This window comes from Diplotaxodon limnothrissa, linkage group LG19 (assembly GCF_057381915.1).
Source record: "Diplotaxodon limnothrissa isolate DT_005_m linkage group LG19, D_limnothrissa_male_GT1.1, whole genome shotgun sequence".
Taxonomy (NCBI): domain Eukaryota; kingdom Metazoa; phylum Chordata; class Actinopteri; order Cichliformes; family Cichlidae; genus Diplotaxodon; species Diplotaxodon limnothrissa.
Window position 1 is genome coordinate 25114753 of NC_140614.1, and position 21382 is coordinate 25136134.

The 21382-nt window shown below is 41.3% G+C and overlaps 1 protein-coding gene across 1 annotated transcript; it reads right to left on the minus strand.

Annotated features, from left to right (window-relative positions):
* Positions 1 to 10949: 10949 nt before the first annotated feature.
* Positions 10950 to 20820, minus strand: bmp4 (bone morphogenetic protein 4). Its single transcript, XM_085343524.1, has 4 exons — positions 20684 to 20820; positions 16689 to 16811; positions 15679 to 16043; positions 10950 to 11901 (listed from the first exon to the last, which is right to left on the minus strand). Exons 3-4 carry the CDS (start codon positions 16034 to 16036, stop codon positions 11048 to 11050), a joined length of 1212 nt encoding a protein of 403 aa, XP_085199650.1. The 5' UTR covers positions 16037 to 16043; positions 16689 to 16811; positions 20684 to 20820; the 3' UTR covers positions 10950 to 11047.
* Between the last annotated feature and the right edge of the window lie 562 nt (positions 20821 to 21382).

The following is a 21382-nucleotide window of genomic DNA, read 5'->3' on the forward strand; positions in this document are numbered from 1 at the left end:
CTTTCCACAACACCACTTTCCTCCCTTAATCCATATAATCTAGTGGTTAACATAGTCGCCCGACATTTGAGCGATCCCTAAGTCAAAACTGAAAGGAAACCTAACAAGTTGCATCAGGCCATCAGGCAGGATGTGATATAAAAACCTGCAGCAATGCAGATCCTGTCCTGTGGTGAACTCTTGTGAATAAGGGAGCAACTGAAATAAGTTTATAGCTGTTATGAGGAGATATATTAGCTTGAGAACAAAACCATTTTATACAAGGCCGTAAACATGTTTATTTCTGTTGTAAGGTTGGGCATTTTAATGTGGGATTCTATGGGACTGACTCATATTTGGAGCCAGGAACTGTAGTTTTTGGGTTTCTGACTTCATTTCTCAGCACTGGAGGTTGAGACTTGGTGGCACATTATTGTAGGAACCTCTTCAAACTTTTGCAAATCACTGCTGGACAAATGAAAATCAATTTTATCACATGACATTTCTTTTTGTCATGGAAACCAACATGGTTGAGCTTCAATATTTTCTTGTTGAGGTTTGCTGTCATAAGATGTGGAGACTTCACCTTAAGCTTATCAAGTTTGTCCATCATTTGTAAGGATGTTAATGGGTTTTGTCTCTTTAATATAAACATATGTTTGAGTAGCACAGTGTCACTAGTTTGAAAGAATAATAATTCTTCGAGCAGGAAAGAAGTACTGGTCATTCACATAAAACCTGAACCCTTTCTACTTTCCCAAGAAAAACTCATAATAATCCAAATGCATGTTGGATACCCTTGTTTGTCTCTCACTAGCTCGTCGTAGGTTTAAGAACTTAATGAGCACGATTTTTCCACAAATGTCAGGGGATTAATATCTGAAGCATATGATCAGTGTTCACTTACAAAGCCATGGTGTCCCTCAGGGCTCACGCCTGCACGCTTTTACTGCTTAGACCATATGTTCATGATCTCACTTACACATGCCCCAAAATCCATGCTTAAAAATATACAGTTGTGTACATTAATGCCAAGATCAACAAACAGCCTTGCGGCGGTCACTTGCAATGAAGGGAGCTTAGAAATGGTGGCTTATGTTCTCTTTATACTTGTATGGATGTGCAAACATTCATATATTGTTGGTCGTTTTGTAGAAATCCATCCATGATTAAGCTACAATATATTATAAGTTGTTAAATAATGTGATGACATTTTCTCCCTGACCCTATTGAACTCTCCAGGTGGCTCTGGACCCAGTGAAGGCCGTGCTCTTTCACTAAAATGAATCATGTTTTGGGCTGAAGCAAAAACCTCTAATTGTAAGCCAGGTCTCCTATCTTTGTCAGGATATGTAACTTATGCTGGGTGGCCTCCCCACACAAACACAGAGTATTGTACTTTCATCTGAGGAAGCAAGTTCTTCTGCTGTCTCCAGATTAACACGCAGACGAACAAACACCCTTTCAGAGCGATGCGCACACAAAGGGCAGGTTGTGCTGTTGCATCCTGCCACCAGAGGGTGCAGACAATATGCCCCCATCACCCCTGGCTTCAACCCAAGATTCCTTTAGGACCAAAGAATGAAGCTCCGGATGTCGGATGGGCAAAATGAGCCCACCAGACAACAATGAGCTATGATAGGATACACACATACATTTTCCACCCATACACAATCAAATGTTCAAAGACGTGCCTACATATTTGAAGATGTGTTCGATGATACAAGCCTATTCGAAGAAGCTGTCCTCTCTCTGTCTCTGTCTCTTTTTCTCACATGTTCCAATACAATGAAAATTATTTGATAACCCTGATGCAATCCCCCATATGAAGTCTCTCTTTGCCTGATGTTTTCTGTTTCATTCCAAAGCATTTTTACATTAAAAGCACAAAGGAACGTTGTTGAGGACAGTGAAATAACAGAAAATGTGTATGATCTTAGTATAAAACCCTAAATGAAGAAAAAAGATTAAAAAGGATAAAAAAGCACTGAGAGTGCTTCAGATATTTGACGTTAAAAGTTGTTTCTTTTGTCAGATGACTGAGCTGTTGCATACGTCTTTTATTACAGGCCTTACTTTGTTCTGTTTATCAGTGTTTTCCTTTTCCTCCTCCTTTCTACAACACCCCTGAGAGGTTAAATGGACTGCAACCTAAGGTAGCACCAGCAAATAGGAAAATGCTGGTAAAACACACAAAAACACAACGGAAGTAGTAAAGAACCAAAAACTAATAAACAGAACACAACAGAAGTGATTTAGGGGAGACAATAATCTGATGGAACAACTGTGGAAGATACAGAAACCAAAATATGCAAAGAATTGCACTGAGACACACTGAGACACACTGAAAAGAAGCTTTTGGAGCTTTGCTTTTTCTACATCTATTATATTTTGTTCAACTTCACTTCCATTGTATTTTGCAAGTTAGTTTTGTGCAAAGCTAACTGAACCTTGTGTTTTATTATTGTATTATAACAATAAAATATTATTTAGGATCCTGTGCACTCTTTCTTATGCCTTTCTCCATCTCTGAGGGTGAATGTATCACACATTACCCTTTATTTTCTCCTTGTGGTAAATACAGCAACTGCATCTTTAGCTAGCAGGCACATTGTATGACAAACTGCACAGAAACAGTTAATTTGTTTGCTAATAATTGATGAGCTGTTAGAAATGCTGTATTTGAAATTATCTTTGAAATGATCCCCCACTTAAAAATGTTACTCTGTGTACGCTTGCTTCTCTTCTGTAGTATCGGGCCACAACCTTGTATGCTGCTCTTTAACTTCCTAAAATATTGCATTAAATAATTAATAAATTATATGTTTTTTCGTCTTTACGTCATATACGTCACACCAATAGGATTTTCTTTCTAATAATGTCTCCACCAACTGGGTTAGAATCAGTTTGAACATAACAGTGACAAGAAAATAAAAGTCCATAACTCTCCTCAGACGCCTTAAACCTAATATTCTACTTATGAACAGAAATCAAGCAAAATTAACTCTAAAATGATCATTTGAGCTTTTTTCGAATGTAATTCTTTAGATAAAAACTTAATATGAAAACGTGTTCAGTTCACTGAATGAAAACGTTTTCATCTAGAAGCACTGAACAAGAGATCTATTTTGTCACATAGGTGTCTAGATTACAAGGTAACAAGTAAATATAAAGTGGGAAAACAATTCAGAGGTTAGACCAGGCCCACACCTCCATTACTACAGCATGAAAAAGTGTGCCAAGCATCACCCAGCAGCTGAGGCTGTAGACTGCAGAGCTTTGAGTTAAAACAAAATATCGGTATGATAGCATGCTAAGATATAAAATGTATGGGTTTATAAGCACGCTAACGTCTGTAAAATTAATGCTAAGCACCTGTAAATCAGCACAGTTGGGGCAGCATTTGTTGCTGCTCTCACGAAAAAACAGCAAAAAAAAAAAACAACCCAAAAAAGTGCTGGTGGCTCAAGATGAAAATTAGGATTTGTCATCTGAGGACCATGACCACCATTCAGTTCAGTCCAGAGTGGCAGACACGCATACCAACAGACCGCTGTTAGTGCTAAAAATGGTTCAAATAACTGCTTAGAGATATACCACTTGTGCTCATTTTAGTTCCAAGATGTAAATAATCTATGATAGAAACATCACAACTTTCCCAGACTAAACTGTTAAACCTAGCATATAGTAAAAGGGTTTTGGTACTGACTCTATCAACGTAGTGTGTGTGTGTTTTTATTTATTTATTTTATTATTCTTTATTCACTCGGGCTGTGGTGTTACCAACATTTGTTTCACATTTGACTGTCTGTGACCCATACAGCACAAACATCTGCTTGTAGACCTGGAGAAAGTTTTGAGGCTCATGTGTCATCATATTAGCATTTCACCCTGTGTGGAGTCATACAGACGCACATGTGCACCCAGACATACTCACACACATCACTGTTACACATTACTCTTGCCCTACAGCACACGCAAATATTCTGAACATCCATATGTACGCAGGCTAGCACACACGCCATCTTTTTGCATTTAGCTGCAGGAGCACCAGCGCAGCACAACAGCAGCCATCTCTAGTGGTCTCCTTCACCACAGAATCTTGATAACCTCTGGGGCTTTTGTTAGCTCAGAGCAGAACCAGACCGCCACTTTAAAACACACATGCATGCACACACCACAAATATCCCACCCCCAGCGTCCCTAACTGTGGCTGACACATCAAAGGCCAGAGTCCGAGGAGCCAAGTTAGGGAGGGTCGGAGGAATCATGGGAGACAAAGGAAGCGATTAAGAGATAAGGATCAGTCTAAGATATGACATTTCATCCTGGGCAGATCCGGTAGACACACTCCATTCAAGGAAGGGTATATAGCAACTAAAAGGGAGGAGGGAGAGAGGGCGGAGGGAAGGAGCTGCAGGGTCTCTTGCTTCTCTCCCTCATTGCATCTTTCTCAACACCAAAGTCAGTTTCTGAACAGCTTATGTGCACGCTTCAAAAAAGCGCCGGACAACAAGGTAGGGCAGCTTCAAAGGTGAGCTCTATTGATTTTCCTCGCTTGTGTACAACAAGCAGCCATTGCTCAGGAACAAAAACTGTTGCTGATTTACCACCTGGTTGTACATTTTCCTCAGTCTCACTGCCAAAGCACCCAAGGTTCCTCATTTTATTTCCTCTTAAATACTATTTAGCAACACAAAAGGAGCGAATGCGAAAAAAACGTCCTCATTGTGGGCCTAATTGCCTCAGGGTCATGTTACATCTCCAGTTTCACGTTGTTGCTTTCAAACTGTAGCCCGCAAGCCCGAGGCACAATCCACCTGCCTCCCAGAGTGCCACACAAAAGGGTCAGCGTATGAACACAGAGGGAGTCTGTTAGCAAATAAACACTGAGATCGAACTCCAGCCGTGCCTCACTCAAACACCGGTTCTCTTTTCAGATATATATTAACCTGAAAGGGAGACATTGCCTGTGGCCAAAATAAGGCTTCTGTAACTAACCTGAGCAAAACAATGAGAAGTCATCAGATGACGCCATACTGTATATCAACTATTGTCGTGGTGAAAGCCAATTTGGTGTTTCATAGAGAAGGGAATGAGAGAATGAGATGGAGCAGTTGTGCATAAACAGCTTTATCTAATTACAGGCGGCTTTAAACAAATTTCTGAGCTTGCCAAAGCTTTCAGAGTGGTGGAGATCCATACATGAACTATGCTTCTGTTTAACTCACGGTCTTTAATTTACTGCCTTATATACTTAGGAATATAGAGCTAACACGTAATGTAATATGATGCACAAGAGAACAAAGTTGTTTTAAGGCAATATCTGAATGAAAGTCCTAAAATCCACTCAGGCACTGAATCTATGAAGATACACCTATATTGTAATTTGAATGAATCTATGAAAAATGCCAAAAATAATGTTTGAATGGCATAAAATAGCATTTCAATCTGACACAGGACCTGAGAGATGTCTCAGTGGAAGAGGGGCTGTTAAGAAGCAAAACAGGAAAGAAAATACAAATGGATAACAGATTTCAAATAACAAAAATACATTTTTATTTTATACTCTTGGTTTGGCCCTCTTAGCGCTGTGAAGAGGAAGTAAGTATCTTTGCTCTAACAGAAAATAAAGGGAGGCCTCTTTCTTCTATTTTTGGAAAAAGGGAATAAAATCCTGAACAAGTTGCTTTAAATTAAAATAATGTTGTGAAATGAGCTTGTGAAAATAACTTTCCAAAGCCTCAAGCAGATGAGGATGAAACGTGTTTTTGGCGCATTGGTGTAGCGCTGCAGGGCCAGCCAGCACACCTGTTCAGTTGGAGATGCAAGGCAGGAGCTCTAAATACAGGCCAGAAGAGTGTCAGGGGGCCAGGCTGCGGGGCCAGCCATCTTTTCATTAGCCGTATCTAATGAAACTGCACAGGGCCACAGGAAGAAAGACCTACTGCCGGGACACCCTGCCCTGCCCGAAATTACACCAGAGACTCGCCCACAAAAGAAGCATTCCGTCCGCACAGCGACACTGGCACTTGACACCAAATTTTAAACCTGCGTGTTGTTTCTTCGACAAATGGAAATTTCCACTGTGGGCCCTTCCCAGGCCGAGAGGCTGGTGAGAGAAACGACTGCTGAGGGGTCAGTGTGTAACTCAGAGAACCCACGCTCCATGCCCCCCCCCCCCCCCCCCCGGCCCACAATTCCTGTGTGCTTTGTTTGGCAACAGTTGTCAAGATGCAAAAATCCAACTCTCTTTCTAATCACACAGTCAGCAGATAGTATTAAGCTTTCTTTGAGAAGGCTCCATTGTTTTCTTTCTGCTCATAACAACTGACAGACACCAAGGGCATTAACAGCCTCAATGGAGTGATCACTTGAATTTTGGAGTTGCCAAATCTTCAAAAGAAGGTATGCTTATATGTATGTATTTACTTTACATCTTTTCATAGCAAAAGATGTCCTTTCTTTATCCTAAATGTTCTTACTCACCTGAGTCTGATCCCTAACAAGTAAAATATCCCTCTGCTGTTACCTGTTAGTACCTCCAGCGTACTCATCATGCGTCTGTGCATGCATGCGTTTGTGCCAGTGACCCGAGGTCAAACTGTTCCACCGATGACAGCCTTATCCCCTTTAATGCACCATGGAGTGTCCCAGCTGCCATGTGCCAGCACAGAGGTGTGCGTGATGAGTGGAGATGAGTCACAGACAGGGTGAGAGGAGGTGTCACACAGATAACCCCTACAGATGGACAGCGGGAAGGGTCTAAAGTTTCAAACCTGAATGTGTGTTTGTGTGCCCTTTTGTGTAAAAATGATATATCCTGAAGAGAGTATAAAGAATATGTGTGCATTTCCATGCACGTGTGTGGAAGTATGAGTGAGAGGGTGTAACAAGAGGCCCTGACCTCGAGCAGCACTGACATGAGCTGTCACCATGATAGCCCCTCTTGATTCAGGACAACAGAATAAGCACACACAGTAAATGAGTCCCTTAATATGTGGACTCATTTAATATTTCCAGTCCAAAATTTCATTTTATAGAGCATTTATATACAAAGCCTTTTTGTGCAGTACTTTTCATAAAAATAATTTTATAACTGTATATTGTGTCCCTAGTGTTAGTAGTCTGGCTCACCCTGCAGATAGTTGTGGTTTTAGATGCTGTTTGGAGATCTCCGCTGTTCAAACATCTGCCAATACCTCAATAAAGCAGAGGTGAGCAAGTCTTTGTGGTGTTCGAGGCTTTTACGTGATATTTGAAAAATGCTAAATCAGCACGAATTTTCAAAGATATGCAGAAGCAACAGTGTTTATCCAGCTAATCTCAGAAATGTTTTGATCTGAAAAGTTCTCTTTTGAACTTACAAAACTTGCCAACTATGCATCGCAACCATTATGCATGGCTCTGTAGTGAATGGATAGATTAACAATCTATCCAACAGTCAAAAGATTAAACCTCCTTTCTCTCTCATCTATTTTGTGTTATTGTAGTTTTAATTGACCTTAACAGACAACAGATATTTTAGGTATCTTTTATTTATTTTTTTGTTAGACAAGTTTACTACCAATCAAGTAACTACTTTCATGCTTGATTTGGATCATTTTAGAAAGTCTCTTAACTGGAAAAAGATAAAGGATGCCAGCGATAACAGTATTAGCTATGGTTGGCTGTACAAAATGAAGGATAAACGGAGCTAAACGGACTTCTAGAAATCTTTGTTTCTTAGTTTATTCTGCAACATGAGCCAGTGTAGTGCAAATTGATCTTAGCTGTGGTGCGAAGAGAATAAATCTTTTGGGGTTTTTCTATCGTATTTTCTTCACGGTGGTTACATTTCTGCCACACTTGCTTATAGCTTTAGTGTGAATGGAAGATTTTTAATTGAATCTGAAACAGTAAATTTTAATCGGTTTTGTAGAGTATTTGTAGCTCTTTAAATGCATGTTTTATGTAATTTGACAGTGAATATTGAATTTTTGAGCACTACCTGTATCACAGCTATTTTGGTGTCACACACAATTGATATTGATCACCTTAATGAAGGCTCAGCCTAAATATAGCATTTACTACTGCTGCAGTTACCTACTATAAATCAGTATGGCCACAGTAAACTAGGCCTACTCGACTGTTAGCGGTGAAATAATAAATATATAAGTGAAATAACAGTAAAATAGAATACTGTGGCACTGAAACATTTGATAAAAAGAAAGGTAGTATAGATGTATCATTGTATGAGACTGCAAGTCAAACAGGCCAGACTAGATTCTGCGTTAGAACTCTGTGGGGTAGTTCTGACTTTTTTTGACATGACATGTTATTTAGCATCAATTTCCCAGCCAGCATGGGGACTCAAGACAAATATAAACTGTAAAATACTTCTAGCTTTTTGTTTCTCCACCAATGGACAGAAGTTAATGTTCTAGTAATTTTATGTCCTTTCCTAGTCCTCTCAAAGGGAGGTGATTGTTAAAAGCAGAGTCACATGACTTGTCTAAAAGATGCAGTCAAACACACTGAAGTCTCTAAAATCTTGTAACTGGGGGGGGGGTTTAGAGATAGGGGTATGGAATGCTCCCACTATAGCAAGGCAATGTAAGCAAGGATCATCTTCCTTTGTTCCTGCGGGAGGGCTGGCTGTCTGTAAACACACGGCTCACTTTACGGTGGAATGTCCAAATAAAAAGCTTTTTGAAGACTTCACCCAGTCAATTAGTCGCGCAGTGTCAATAGACCTCCTGCATAATGACTCACCTGTAATTGCGTGAGAATGAGTACTTACAGGAAGCGGCGGGGTACGTCACATAGGAATGACAAAAGCCTCAATCTGTTTTTAAGGACTTGTTCTTTAATTGACCCCCACACCCTTCACCTCCATTCATGCTAACACACACTCATGAAGTCCTCACTGCTATGTGGCTGACTGCACTCAGTGAAGCTTCTTGGACTTGATGCTGCTGAAGGTTCTGTAAAGGTTGAGTCACCTCCACCAAATACACATTTTAAGGGCCTGCTTGACGTTAACCAAAATGCTAGCCTCACTAAGTTTGTCGAGCTTACATAAATGCAACTCGCTCTGGGCTTTTTAATAGACACGCATGCTCTTTGTGTAGGGTAGGGAGATAATGAACAGGCAAGGTGATTACCGTAACTAGCAGATGTTATCTCAACTTTAGGGGGGAGATCAGTTGAAATGTTGTAATTGTACTGTCAAGCTGCTAAAAACAACCCCAGCCCCCTTCTTTGCCAAGTCACACACACACACATGAACACGCACACATACATACCTCCCGTCCTCCTGCAGACACTTCAAAATTAAATTCTTCAACGTCCTCCACTCCTTTAGGAGTCACCCCTTTTTGAGGCAGATATGCAAGCATCAAAGAGACATCCAGCAGCAATTGGAGTGCCTCAGGGCTTGCACGTGCTCCAGTAGTAAAAACTAACAAACTTGTCTTTTATCATTAAATAAAACTGAATTAACGTCATACCTAATTTAGTTGATTCATCTTTTGTTTTTTTGTGTTTTCTGTCAATCGTTTAGTGGCTTAAGTTGCTTTTAAAGGTTATTTCAGAAAAAAACACCCATCAAATTAAAACTCTTTAAATGTAATTATACTGTTCTTTAGGCATTTAAACAATGCGCAGTGGTTTGCCGGAGACGAATATGTACAGGACGCTGTCTAGGCAACAATGCACAGCCAACGTCCCCCCAACAGTTCAAAGGAGACGCTCTCCCTAAACATTATCACATAATTTGGGACAGCTGTCAGCTTGTAAATAAGTGATGTAGAAGCCTTTTGTGTGATGGGGCACAGGTTGGAGACAGGCGTCTTTGCTCTGCCGGCATGAGCCGCTGAAGACAAAGGCAGGAGACAGAGTGTCTAACCTTTGATTCTTCTGAGGACTCAGCCGCCTTGTATGAGGGCAGGACGCATCAGCCACAATCATGCCCCCAATGTGGGGATGTCAGGAACAATAGAATCACTCTGAACAACCCATCTCGACTGCAATTGGATTAGCAAGTATCCAACCACCACATGTTAGCCTAATTGACATTAAAGTGAAATTTGAGAACAATAAGGCCCTAACCCTAATCTCCTATGTCCTGTTAAATGGCATACTGCTTCTCAGAAAACAAAACAACAACAAAAAACTTCCTATGTTGTTTTAAAAAGATGCAGAAGCAGTTTTTCTGCTGGTTTTTGCTCTTCCTTTGATGAGCTGCAATCCATTGAAAGCTGGCGAGATACCAGATAACAAGCCAAACATTCTTTTATTTGGCAAAGACAAAACAGAGAGATTTCTGTGCTCGTCTCTTTTGTTTTAGTAAAAAGTGATTACACCGCAATTAACGTGCCACGGGGAGAAATTTCAGCCTCATGTTTAAATCCAAATTACAAAAGTAATGGGAGATTTAAGGTCAGATTGTAGTTTTTATTAACTCCTTTTTGTTTCTATTACATATACTTTACAATGACGTTTTTACCTTTATGATTTTGTTTTGAGGGCCTTTTCAAAATAATCAGATTGATGTCGAACGTCTTAATTAAAGCCAATACAATTCACCATTGTAACAAATTCACTCAGTGCTCTAATTTATGCAAATACACAAAGGATGCATCATTTGATATTACTGAATGTGTTACTGGAAGCAATTCATATTTTTGTTTATTTTTTTCTATATATAATATGAAAGCAATAAATATTACCAGTAAATAAACTTTACTTTTTAGAGTTTTTACTATTTTTCAACAAAACAAAACAAACAAACAAAAAAAACCTTATACAATCTAATGTACATTATGAAAAGTTGTACAGCTTTTTTATGTTTAAAATAAGGATTTATTTTTATTTATTTATTTTTAATATGTAGATATAAATATATATTTTGTCAAAATATATGATATAGTCAAAGAAAAAAAGTGAGACAAACATACATCTCATAAAAGTTATAAATAAGGGTCCAAGTGAACATTTTTGGGAGTAAAGACCTTCCGATTTGTTAGCGCCCGTGTTGCTTTTTTCAGTGCCGCAGTCCAAGCCCACACTTTAGTACGTCTGTGCGTTAGCGGCAGCCGCAGCCCTCCACTACCATTTCCTGGTAGTTTTTAAGGACCACCTTGTCATGTTCATCTAGGTAGAGCATGGAGATCGCGCTGAGCTCTGTTGGCACACAGCAGGCCTTGGGAATATTGTTGTTCACAGAGTTCACCAGTGTCTGAACAATGGCGTGGTTGGTTGAATTCAGATGATCTGCCAGAGGAAAGGGGCATTCCCCGTGGCAGTAATAGGCCTGGTAACCAGGAGGCGCCACTATCCAGTCATTCCAGCCTACATCGCTGAAGTCCACGTACAGCGCATGGCGCCGGCAGTTGCGGTTGCGTTTACGGCCCCGCTGTCTCGGGCTGCGCTTGGTCCGGCGAGTCAGCGGATGACCCTTTCCGTCGTGACCAAAGGTTACCAGGAGGGGGCGTAGCTGCTCCCAGTCTTCACCGGGCTCTTGGTGCAGCGAGCGGCTAATGCGAACGTGTCGGCCCTGGTGGCGTGGAGTCTGGTTGAGGTGCAGAACCTCCACAGCCAGCCCGTAATTGGGAAGTCGTTCACGAGCCCAGCGCAGCACGGCGGGGCTGACGTCAAAGCTCTCCCAGCGCGACGCGTTGTGGCGCACGAGCCGCGTATCCAGTAGCTGTGTGATAAGCTGCCCGGGTCGGGGGGCTTTGAGCACCTCGTACACGTTTATTCGGTGAAGTGCCTGGTCGTCTGAGATGGCATCAGCAATGGCCTCATCAATCTGATGACGGTAGAGCCTCAGTTCTGCGGAAGACAGAAGCTCGTCCTCTGGGATGCTGCTGAGGTTAAACATAAAACGAATGGGCATGGGTCCTCTGTCATCCAGCTCATGTAGCTGCTCCATGTGCTCTGAAATACAGCAAAAAAAAATATTTACTGCAAGCTTAACTAAGAAACTCAATAATTTTGAGACTATGTAAAATAGACTTATACATCCTGAGCAAGGGCAAAAATAGCAAGGGTACAAAATATGTGCAATATCCTGATTCAAAATTGCACAAGTTTACACTCATTTCCTCAGTTAAACAGCAGAATGTTTACTTTTATATGTTATCAAAAGTCACTACATGTTTGACTACCAAGATTTACATTTTATACTTTTTCTGTAATATTTATATCAGTATCAGTGAGTTCTAGCATAATCCTGTTATTGCCAGTTGCCAGTTGCCAGTGACAGGATGAAATGAATGTTACTAGGTTTTGAAGCTAGGGTAGGCAGCACTTTTCCAGCATCTTTCTGCAAAGTAACCACAATAAGCAGACAGAATGCGATTTTTCTTCAGACAAATGCAGGTTCTTCAACAAAATGCGAAGTTGTAAAGTTAAAGAGTGAGGCACCTTGACAGCTCTTTGAAAAGCGCATGTGGCATCAAAGTGTCACTTTAGGGTGCAAAGATTTCCGAGTTTGGTTCCCACCACATCAGTCTTTTAATGTTTTTGGTGATTTTGTTTGGTGGATCTTTGTTGTTTAGTGTCACTACTAAACCTACGAGGAATCCCTGAGAGTCAAAGGATGTGATAGCAGAGTTTGGCGAGTCACATCTTTCTAACCTGCTCAGGTAAGGTAACGTTGTATGAAGACAGCAGTGATAACAGTGGTAGTATGTCGGAGATGAATGGGTTAGAAAAGGCTTTCACGTTTAACAAAAGGGTTTGACGTGTCAGTTAAATATTACTCAGCGGAAAGTGCTGTGCTTATCTGTTGGGAACGCACTTAGGATGGAGAGTGAGACCTGCAGGATAGCAGTGCATTGTAGTTTTTTGTCTTTGCTTTTTCAGGTTTATGCCGACTGCAGTTTAAATGACTGATCAATATTAGTATGCCTTAAGCATCTTATGTGTTTTTCTTTTAATGGCACTCTGTGCAGCAAACTCAGAGAAAGTTAAACATGAAGAACTCTGGTGAATATCTTTGTGGCTGCCATGGCTCAGGCGGTAAAGTAAGATTGTCCACTAACCACAGGGTTGAACGGTTTGTTCTGATCCCAGCCTGTTGCTGGATGCGTGTGCAGAAGGGCTGCAGCAACTTTCAGCAATTACAATGCAATTTCTCCAGAAATTGTTTATCCTGGATTTATCTAACCAAATAATATGCTCCCAAAATCATCACTGCGATATGCACCAAGTTCAGTCTTGCAGATCTGTGCTGGAGAGCCAGCAAGGTTGTTGTTTTGTTCTTTTTTTGTTTTTTACTGGCATGCATCATTTCTCTGGACAAGTCTGATGCTAGATTGTGCAAGCAGCTCTCTGTCCCTGGTGTCATTTTAGGAGGTGGGCACTGTGGCTGTAGCGGTGGTTTATAGCCCCTAATTACGAACGTTTAAGTGTGTTTGTGAAGTCTCACAATCATATTTTTTCAATTCTTCTGGCAATTCTTTTTTCATATAGAGGCTCAAACAGACAGTAAATACATGCAGCCTAATTGGAAATCACAAGTATACTCATTTTTTGTTTCGGGTATTAGGTTTATCAGTGATCACAGGTGTGTATTGTACTTCAGCTGTATTATTTAGGATTTTTTGGAATTATTTTGACTCATCACATTTAAAGGATTTTGAACAGGGGTGCACTCAGTTTTTTTTGTATACTGTGCAAGCATTGTATGCTTTCTTAAAAATGATTAGATATAAAATCATTTCTTTGTATAAAGATATCATTTTGTACACTGGAAATATGTTTACTTTGAAAGGCCTCCAGGGTATTCAAGAATATAAATGTATATCGTCCGTGTTTTCTTATCTATCTTTAAGGATTATCCTGCCCTTCTTTCAATGCCTTTCTCTGAGCACTTTGCTGAAACATGCATTACAAGGAGGGTGGTGATTAACGTACCACAGCTACAGTATAAACACAGTGGAGGCTCCCTATTCCACGCACAGTCTGCAGATTTCTGGCAAGATCATCATTGTTGGGGAAAGGAATGTTGTGTCTACTATTTTCCTGCTCAATCCACCCCTGTTATTTCACACCCAGGCCCTAATCTTACCCAGGTGGTTCTCATTATTAAAACCTGCTGTGTTTTTGATTAGCTCTGCAGTTTATTCACTTAAGACATTTATCATTTTCATCATGAATAATCATTAAGGAGTCAGACAGTACAGGAGAATCTCATTTATCTGAAGCCGGTGGGAAAGGAGGTGTTGCGAGAAGACGCGGTGCGTATTCAAATCCTCAACCAAATCAGATTTGAAGTGGGCACTAACACACTTCGTAACTTATGTAAAACAAAGAGATGCCATCAATTAGACCCAGTCAATAAACGTGCCATCTGAATTCAAGGTTAGAGGTTACACAGTTTAACCTGCCTATAAACATGTCTCTTCACATAATCATCCATCTGCTGCAGGCTGCAGTGCCTCCCTATGTTTTGGACAGATCATTTAACTGAGTCATACCATCACACAATGGCGCTGCCATGAAAGCGAGAACTGCCACTCTTAAGGCTTCAGAGCATATTATTAACATAGTTTAGTAAATCAGAAGAAGGGTAAATGCTTGTAGAGGAGTAGAAACCGATGCACAAGCACACATGTGCGCGTGTTCACATTGCATCATATGCAGAAGTTCCTGTACTAGCGGTGGTGCGCTTCCTTTTCTTGCTAGCCTTGCTACGCTACCATTTGAGTTCATGTGGCCGTGCGCTACCTTAGCAACACGTCTGGCAAGGCTGACTCATCCCTCCTTCCTCACTCCCCTCTCTATCCATAAATTATTCCCAGTTTTCTCAGTTATCCATGGTACAATTGAGTTCCTTGCTGACTAACAGTGATACATCATTTTCTTTCTTTTCCAAACACATTATCTTTTCAAACTAAGCTTACGTTTCACAGATCACTCAAACTGGACTTTCTCCAAGCCCAGAGAAACCTCTGCATTTGATACTAAAACGGATCAGTCACAATAAACAGAAACCCTTCTAATGTTCCACTCTGTCTATCACACCAGCTTTTTGAGGCCATTTTTCCATCTCGCCAAAGAGTTGCGAGCATCTGCTCTCAGCACCCACATTGTTGGCAGTAGGGGCTTTATTTAGAAGTCTGCAGAGTAGCATTAAAGATAATTGTACGTTGAAGAAGGTCCTTCTAAAAGAGCCCTCCATATAAACTGGAGACATGAGAGAGGAGCACACTACAATTCCCGTCCAAGAACGGGCTTTTTAAAGCCGTGTTCTCCTGGGTGGGGTGAGAAGTGTAAGTCAGTAATATGGAGGTATGCTTTTACTTCAGCTGCTAACCAAACACACAGAGCTTTGTCAAATTAGGCTCTTGAGAGCTTGTCTAGCAGATTTTTTTTTTGCCCCTCTGTAGACAGTGTTTGGTGACCACATCCTTAGATTCCTTGGTTATGGTGAGATGGGTGGAGCACTCTTACAATCATGTTTCAAGGGATGTCGGAAATGTGCTTTTTTTAAAACCCCGAATACTAAGCAAACCTCACCCATGCCAGCGCACTGCATTACCACCAAAACTATTGGAATGCTTGGCAACAGCGACCTTGCTGTAAGAGTGGTGTAATGGTTTGTGTGCTGACACTTGTATTTATCATCTCTCCTCCTACTAATGACATTCCTTCTTTCAGTTTTGTGCTCCTTAAAATTGTTTTTCTGGAGTTCATGTGTTTGCTTACCTTCATGGTGGAAGCCCCTCACAGTGTTGGCCCGACTGGCTGACCTTTCTGGGTACTCAAAAGCAATGTCGTGCGCTCCGGTCTCCTCAGCCTCACCCGACTGTAGCCGATAAAGGTCCAGCAGGTAGCGGGGCACAGTGGCTGAACGACTGGGCCGCGGCCGCCTTTTGAGGCCGAACATATGCAGCAGTGTGGCCTCAAAGTCCCGCAACAGTTCATGGCTTTGAGCGGCCGAACGACCCTGCAGGCCAGGTACTTTCTTTTTTCCTTCTTCAGGTATCAGACTAGCATGGTTGCTCTCTCCCAGCAGGACTTGGCATATTAAAATGACCATCAGCATTCGATTACCAGGAATCATGATGTCTCTGGTGAGAGCAGCAGATGGAACAGGAAGATAAATGATTAAAAAAAGGGCTAAATAGAGCAGATATAAAGGCAGCTATAAGATTTGTCTTACCCTCCATCCAAAACACCATTATTTTCTCTTGTATAAATGTTCCCACTAAAGGCAGACTAATTAGTTTCAATAGTCCAGTCTGCCTTGTTTACAGTAAAGTAGTCTCCGATCAGATAGACCATTTAGAGTTTATCTTTATCCTCCAAAGGTAAACAGCTAGCTCAAGAACCCATCTTTTTTTTTTTTTTGAATGGAATCTCAGGGCCATTCCTCCCCACTATCTCCCTTCCTCCTTGTCTCCTCCACTATAATTAGACAAATAAAAGAGGCAGCCCTGGGGTCTAAGCAAATTCTTAACTTGATAAAAAGTCTCGGTCTTAAGACATTCTGCTCAAACAAACCATGGCCCAAACCTGGGACATTGTGCCACACACTTATAAGAAAAAGCTCTTCCTCAGGCACGTGGCTCGCCCAACACCCCTTAGGGACCTTCAGTCCAAGTCTGGATAGACGCCACATAAATGAGTGAGTCAGCAGACAGAGAGAAGGGAGATGCAAGATTTAGCAGCGTGTCACATGCCGCAAATTTAAATGGCATGGCCCACTTACTTACCGACAGAAAATAAAGCATGGGGAAACAGTCCATGTTTGTTGGGAGCAGGCAATGGACCCGTTCTTCTAGGAAATGTCAGGTGGCGTTGGGTGGCTGCAGGAGAACTTTGAAGTGACCCTGTTCCTGAAAGATGAAGGCAAAAAACACAGGGATATTGTGAACTGACACTTGGCAAGGCAAGGCAAGGCAAGGCAAGTTGCAAACACTTGAGGTTGTTACATGGCATTTCTTCAAAGAGTAGCACAGGAGCTTGTGTATGTGTGTGTTTATTGGTGAGAGAGAGACCCAGTGTCTCTTTAAGGCTTATCATTTTGGCTGGTGGGTAAGCTAGCTATTTGCTGTAAGTGGAATGTAAGTAGGCATGTGCTACAACACAGACAGCAGATACCTAATGCTTGACACCCACCTTGGTAAGAAAATACAACTTATTCAATGCTTACATCTATTTCAGAGACACCCATTTGAAAAGCAGCTTCCTACTTTACATTAATGACAAGCTAAAAATCTGATTAGCGCCAGGTTCAACAGAAAAACGTCAGAACCCACAGAGCACAAAACAAGTCTGATCACAATTAGCAAACTCTTTATTCAAGATAAGAGGGCTGTTGGTTTACTAAAACTGAAAACCCACTCAGCCTTTACCCCTCCAAGCGACTGAGTTGACCTATTTTAGACAAGGAACTAAACAGATTCTTCTTAGAAGAGCTTCTCTTCCATTTTAGAGCTCGCATGGGTTGTGACTCTGATGGCAGGACTTCTCTACTTTGATAACACTGTACATACAGTAGTACATTCACCACTGATGTACGCATAATATACTGAGCAGAATGTGCTTCTAGAAGACTAATTTAAAAATATATATATAACACTTCCACACACAAAAAAGAACCACTTTCCAAAAAGGGAAAAGTCAGAGCTTTAACAGGCAGGTTTAACAAGAACAACATGGATCAAATGATTCAGTTTGTACACCTCATTTGAAGTGTTAAGTGCTGCTGAATCGCACTAACAAGGTTACTGAATTTTAAGTGACCACAACAACATCATGGAACAAACACTCCAAAGTGACACAAGGCTTCGGTCATCATTTGGATCTTGTTCCACTGGAGCACAACCAAGAATTACTGCACAGTGAGGAAGCATATTAGCTCACACTCTATCTGCGTGTGTGTGCGTGTGTCACATACAGTTTGTGTTTTTCAGCTTGCTAGCATGCCTGGCTTCATATCTATGTGATTAACTTGCCTCCTGCATGCCTCACTATACATGCAATCTAGGATCTATTTCCCTAACGGTATTAGACTTTGACCTCGGTTTGACCCTCCTTTTCTCGGTCATGACACAAGATCCACTGTGCAAGAAGAGAGGGTGACATGCAGTGTGCGCGCGCACGACTGCAAAACGCAGCGCATGCATTGACGTGCGTGTCCGCATAAGTGTGTGCCACCATTTGCATGTTCGTGAGAACTGCAGCAAAAAGAGTGAGGAGGATTCAGAACATGATCAGCTCTATTACCCATGGGGTGAGGGGATAAATGTGTGTGTGTGTGTGAGAGAGTCTGTGTGTGTACATCTCTGACAACAAACGTTCATTGTACAGAGAGGGCCTCTCCCATGATTACAGGGATTCATAGCACTCAAAAACACTGACCATACAGAACATCTTGTAACTGTAACCAGCCACTGACAAAGCTGCAGGCTAAAACAGACAGACACTCAAAATGGTGTGATGATGATGAAAGAAGATGTAAGGCAGACAGGGAGTAACGCTCAGCTCTGTGTCTCTCAAGCCAGTGTGCTCGTGTTTACTGGCCTGTTTTCACCAAGAGCGATAAGAAATAGTTTTACACCAAATTCTTAAAAAAACAACAACAGCAGCAAAAAAATCGCCACCCACACCTCTGCACTCATCATAAACGTGCAGTCATTTATTGCCCTCTCAATCAAACAAACGAAAACAACATGAGATTATAAAACAAAGCTGGACACACAGAAAAGCTTTCCACTAAGTGACAGAAATACATTTTGCAGCAACCGTTGCAGACCAGGCTGCAATTAGGCTGCAGCAGTCAAACTGCCCTTGGCTTTGCTTGATCCCCCTTGGCCTCTCTCATTCGTTCTCTCTCTCTCTCTCTGTCTCTCTCTGACCAGAGATAATGTGATCAGACTATGCACATGGCTCTTCAGATGTGTTTCCTGAGGAATTTGACAGTGATGGTGGGAGGGAGGATGGGAATGAGGGAGGGAGAGAGGGAGGAGAGCAACAGGTCACTGTGGAACAGTGATTTTATCATTTTAGTCACAGGGTTCTACTTATTGATTGATCAGTGGCAATGTCTATGCTTAATTCCGGTTGCTGCCTGTATAATTAGAAGACATTTATGTCTTTGAATGGTAGTCCCAAAATAATGCCATGCTCTTGGAATGAGCAATAGGTAAAGAAAACACACACACAACCCCAAATGTCAAACACTTTTTCTTTTTTTTTCTTGTCTTTTTTTTTTTTTTTGCTTTGTAGTAACCAAATTAACAAAGCTAAATAATAATATTTAACCAGTCAGCCTAAGAAAATTCTATATTTTATGTGCAGGTTGGGATATTTTTTAAATTTCTCAAGCTCGAAATTACAACATACAATGATGTTTCTCTGGCATTATAAACGAAAGGCAAAAAGTCTGAGGGAAAAGATGAGGTGTGTGGGATTTTTTGATGTATCCTGTCGGTTTTTTTTCCTTTTATTGAAAAATAAAGGGGAAAGTGTCAATGGCACGTTTTTTCTTTTAAATTAAAAAAAAAGTGTGTTGTTAATTGTGCGTTAATAACGGAAAACCCAGAACAATCAGACGGAGGCTGACAAGGAAAATGACCGAAAAAAATTAAAGCCATCACCAGAAGTGACATGTGACTTCTATATATATATATATATATATATATATATATACATACATATATATATATATATGTGTGTGTGTGTGTGTGTGTGTGTGTGTGTGTGTGTGTGTGTGTGTGTGTGTGTGTGTGTAAAAGTAATTCTAAAATTAATTTATTTGGCCATTCTGCTCCTCTGCAGTTCACGAGATGAATTTGAGTTGCAAACTAAACTGAGTGCCAAGGAGACCGGGCGTCCGCAGGCCGCAATTTTCCCTGCTGCAGTTTTACCGGATTAAATGACAGGATTTATCTTTACAACGACTTGTTGCAAACAGATGAAAAACACGTGAGTGGACAACAAACCGGACTCACATCTGCAAGACTCTGCAGCTGTAATGTATTAGCATTTCATGTTTTCGCAAGCATTATGTCATTACTGGACATCAGCTCGGTCACCTGGCGCAATTATGCGTCAATTATTGTTCAAAACCCGTGCGGTAAAATGAAATGAACTTCATCTTTTGCGAGAAACCCCCCAACTTATTTTCATTATCGCTCATCTCTGATCTGTCAACCTCCATCGTTCATACGAGCCTTCATACTTGGATGACAAGAAGCAGTTACAGATGTTTAATCAGTGTTAAACTGAATTATAAAATGCATACACGTGCGCAACGCTGGCGATTTCAATGAAAGACATAAAAAAAACAGAACAGCAAAATCTGACGCTGTGTTTGGACATGACCTCATCTTGATTTGTCATCGGCTCAAGTCTCGGGCACAATAACCTGTTACTTGTTTGGCCATGATCACAGCGCCATTCGTTCCAAAATGCACTTTTATATCGGTTTTTGAATGAGTTCCGCGCGCTGTGAGTGTTTTTTATGCCCATTTATTCTCGCGCATTTATCCCGGAACGGTGTTTAAACTCTCAGCGGAGTCGCTTAAATGCGCACAAAGGAGAGACCCAAACTTAAAGTAACAACACTTCAGCGAGAGCCTCTCTTGCTCAAAGATGTGTGTGTCTGTATGTTGTTGCTGTTGCTGTTGTTGTTGTTTTTTTAAGTTTCGCTGTTGACTCTTTGATGTGTGTAGTCTAAATGTGTCGTTTGGTGAGCGCTTACCATCAGTAGAGGTACAGGTATCCTCGAATGAAGTGAATATGAAAGGGAAGGTGTAAGGCAGTCCAGGCGTAACGCCGAAAAAAAGCCGAAATGTGCCTTAAAGGAGAAATTATGCGCCTTTTTGGCTCATTAATCCTTTAGCGACACCTCAGAACGGACAAGAGGAGTGAAGGCCGGCGCTCGGGCTCTGCAGCGGGGCTTCTTATTCGTCTCCAGTGCGGCTCACTAGGGCGATCGGCGCGCAGGACGGCAGGCTTTCAAATGATCCAGCATCTATGGCCCCTTGCAGTTTTTATGTGTCCGCCCAATTTACCCTCTCTGCCTCCTCCTTCCTCCTTCCTCCACGACCCCCACCTCCCTCATCTGTCTCAAACACCTTGGATAACCCCCCCTTCTCTCCTCCTCCTCCTCCTCCTCCACTTTAAATAAAGACAACTCACTGCGCTTTTCCCCCCTTTTCACTATGTGAAACTTTGCATTTTGTCTTTAAATAACGCCCAGCGGGTCAAATGCCCGGTAAGTCTCCATATGCAACGTGTTAGTGACCTAACCTAAAATAAATAAATAAATAAACGCCTTGCGTACCTGCAGATGTAAACAACTGGTCTACTTTAAAAATGCTATGCATATTTAATTATTAAAAAATATATATATATATACACGTGGCCACGTGCGTACATTTTTATTGGTTAAAGGCTT